Source organism: Melospiza georgiana, chromosome 10 (assembly GCF_028018845.1).
Source record: "Melospiza georgiana isolate bMelGeo1 chromosome 10, bMelGeo1.pri, whole genome shotgun sequence".
Lineage (NCBI taxonomy): Eukaryota > Metazoa > Chordata > Aves > Passeriformes > Passerellidae > Melospiza > Melospiza georgiana.
In genome coordinates this window covers 20,464,989-20,467,649 of record NC_080439.1, presented here as the reverse complement: position 1 = coordinate 20,467,649, position 2,661 = coordinate 20,464,989, and the positions used below count along the sequence as shown (strand labels likewise).

At 57.5% G+C, this 2,661-nt stretch overlaps 1 protein-coding gene across 1 annotated transcript; it reads left to right on the top strand.

Annotated features, from left to right (window-relative positions):
• The first annotated feature begins 813 nt into the window (after nt 1-813).
• On the top strand, nt 814-1,536 carry SOX14 (SRY-box transcription factor 14). Its single transcript, XM_058031149.1, has one exon. It carries the CDS (start codon nt 814-816, stop codon nt 1,534-1,536), a length of 723 nt encoding a protein of 240 aa, XP_057887132.1.
• Nucleotides 1,537-2,661: the final 1,125 nt, after the last annotated feature.

The following is a 2,661-nucleotide window of genomic DNA, read 5'->3' as shown; positions in this document are numbered from 1 at the left end:
GGAGAGCGGCCGGGAGCGCGGGGAAGGGAAGGGAAGGCGGGGGCAGCGGCGGGGGCAGCGGACAGCGGCGGGCGCACGGCGGAGCGCAGCGCTCGCAGCCCCGACGGCAGCGGCGGCGGAGCCTGGAGGGCGCCGGGACCGGCCCCGCTCCGCGCACCCCAGGGATGCGGGAGGATGAGGAAGATGGGGACGACCCCCTTCTCCTTCCCCCTTCCTCCACAGCTGCGGAGCAACTCACAAAAGCTTTTCTTTTAATCCGCGCGTTAGAAGGCGGGGGGTGTGTATGGAGGGGGGGGGTTCCTCCTGTCCCCTCCTTCCTTCCTCCTCCTCCCTCCTCTGTCCCCTCCCCTCCTCTTCCTCTCGCCCTTCCTCTCTCCCTCTCTTTTTAAGCGGGCCCCCTCCGCGCTGATTGGGCGCCCGGCCGCACTGTGACCGCCCTGCCGCTATGTCAGCCTGCCCGCCGCAGCCCCGCGCCTTTGAACTGCCCCGCACCGCCCCGCGTCCCCACCGCCGGCCCGGTGCTGCGCCCGGCGGCTCCCCGCCCGCCTAGTGCCCGCCGGGCCCCGCGGGCCTCCGCTGCGCGCCCCGCTCCGCGCCCCGCCCCGGCACGGCTCCCGCCGGGGACGGCCTTGGCGGAGGACCTGTGATGATCAGCTGAGCCCGCTCCTGCCGCTCCTCCGGCTCCTCTGGCCTTCTCCCGCCGTTCCTCCTCCTCCTCCTCTTGCTCGTGGTGCCGCCGCCGTCCGGCGCCCGCAGCCGCCGCGCCCCGCAGAGCCGCCCGCAGAGCCGCCCGCAGAGCCGCCCGGCCGAAGCATGTCCAAGCCCAGCGACCACATCAAGCGCCCCATGAACGCCTTCATGGTGTGGTCCCGCGGCCAACGGCGCAAGATGGCCCAGGAGAACCCCAAAATGCACAACTCGGAGATTAGCAAGCGGCTGGGCGCGGAGTGGAAGTTGCTCTCCGAGGCGGAGAAGCGCCCGTACATCGACGAGGCCAAGCGGCTGCGGGCGCAGCACATGAAGGAGCATCCCGACTACAAGTACCGGCCCCGGCGCAAGCCCAAGAACCTGCTGAAAAAGGACAGGTATGTCTTCCCTTTGCCTTACCTCGGGGAAACAGATCCCTTAAAGGCCGCCGGGCTTCCCGTGGGGGCCACTGACTCGCTGCTGAGCTCCCCGGAGAAGGCCAGGGCTTTCCTGCCTCCCACCTCAGCACCTTACTCCTTACTTGACCCCAGCCAGTTCAGCTCCAGCGCCATTCAGAAGATGACTGAGGTTCCTCACACCTTAGCCACCAGCACCCTGCCCTACGCCTCCACCTTGGGATACCAGAACGGGGCGTTCGGCAGCTTGAGCTGCCCCAGCCAACACACCCACACTCACCCCTCGCCAACTAACCCGGGCTATGTCGTGCCATGTAACTGTACCGCTTGGTCGGCCTCCAGTTTGCAACCTCCAGTTGCCTACATATTATTCCCAGGCATGACCAAGACTGGGATAGACCCCTATTCTTCAGCACACGCGACTGCCATGTAACACCCACACCCACCGACCCACGGGCACCCCCGCAGGCGCGTGTGTGTGTGCGTGCGTGTGCCCCCCGCCCCGGCCGGCAGCTGGAACTGGGATTCCTCCGTGTGTGCATGTACATAAAAGCTGCAGGAGCAAAAATAAAAAAAAAAAGGCCGCCCGAACCAGGACTCTGCCGCCCGCCGCCGGGCCGGGACAGACGCGGACGCTGCCTCGGAGATGCTCTCGCCTAAAAAAGCTCGCCAGGAGAGCTCGGGGGGGATCTGCGATCGCGGGGGCAGATAGGAGCCCGGCGCTTGTAAGAGTTGTAAATGTGTTTAAAAGACAGAAAAGCAAAGCGAACCTTGAACTGCTCTTTCGGGACAAAGCGGGGAGGAAAAGAGAAAAAGACAAAAAAAAAAAAAAAAAAAAAAAAAAAAAAAAAAAAAGAGAGAGAGAGAGAAGCGGTTTCGATTTTTATTTATTCTCTTAATGTCTATGAGTTCTCCAGGGTCTCATGTCACTTGGACTTGACTTTGGGAAGTCCCGGTCTTACTCTGATTTTATTTTTTTTTTCCTCGTTGTTTTTCCTTTTTGCACATTGAAAGACGAGATCAACTGTGTTATATATATATAAATATATATATATTTTGCCACCACGTACTACTAGGTAAAATTGCTTTTCATGTCAGAAAAAAAAAAAGGCTCTTCAAAGTTAAAAAAGAAAAAAAAAAAAGAAAAAAAAAGACGGGGAGAAACATTTATATTTAAAACCTATGATAGTGTTTGCTTAATTTAAAACAGATAGTCCTTAAATTTGTGTGATCCAGTGAGACTAGATCTAAGTTTACTTTAGACAGAGCGTCAGGTATGAAGTCAGGCAGTAGAATTGTAAAAAAATTAATACTACTACTACTACTAATAACGAAAAACCGAATAAAAAACCGATGGCAATTCAAATACGTTTTCACAATGTCTTGGGCGAGAAGAAACAGAAACTAAGATGTATCCGGCAGGATTTTACCTCGTTAAACCTTTTCATTTGTTGAACAAAGACGTTTTGAATAAAGACAATCTGTCATCAAACAGAGGCAAGTGCGTGCTGTGAGTGCGGGGACGCAGCCCCGCGTCGCACACCGGGGACGGGAGCGA

Coding starts and splice junctions, on each gene's coding strand:
- SOX14 (XM_058031149.1), top strand. CDS start 814: ATGTCCAAGCCCAGCGACCACATCAAGCGCCCCATGAACGCCTTCATG.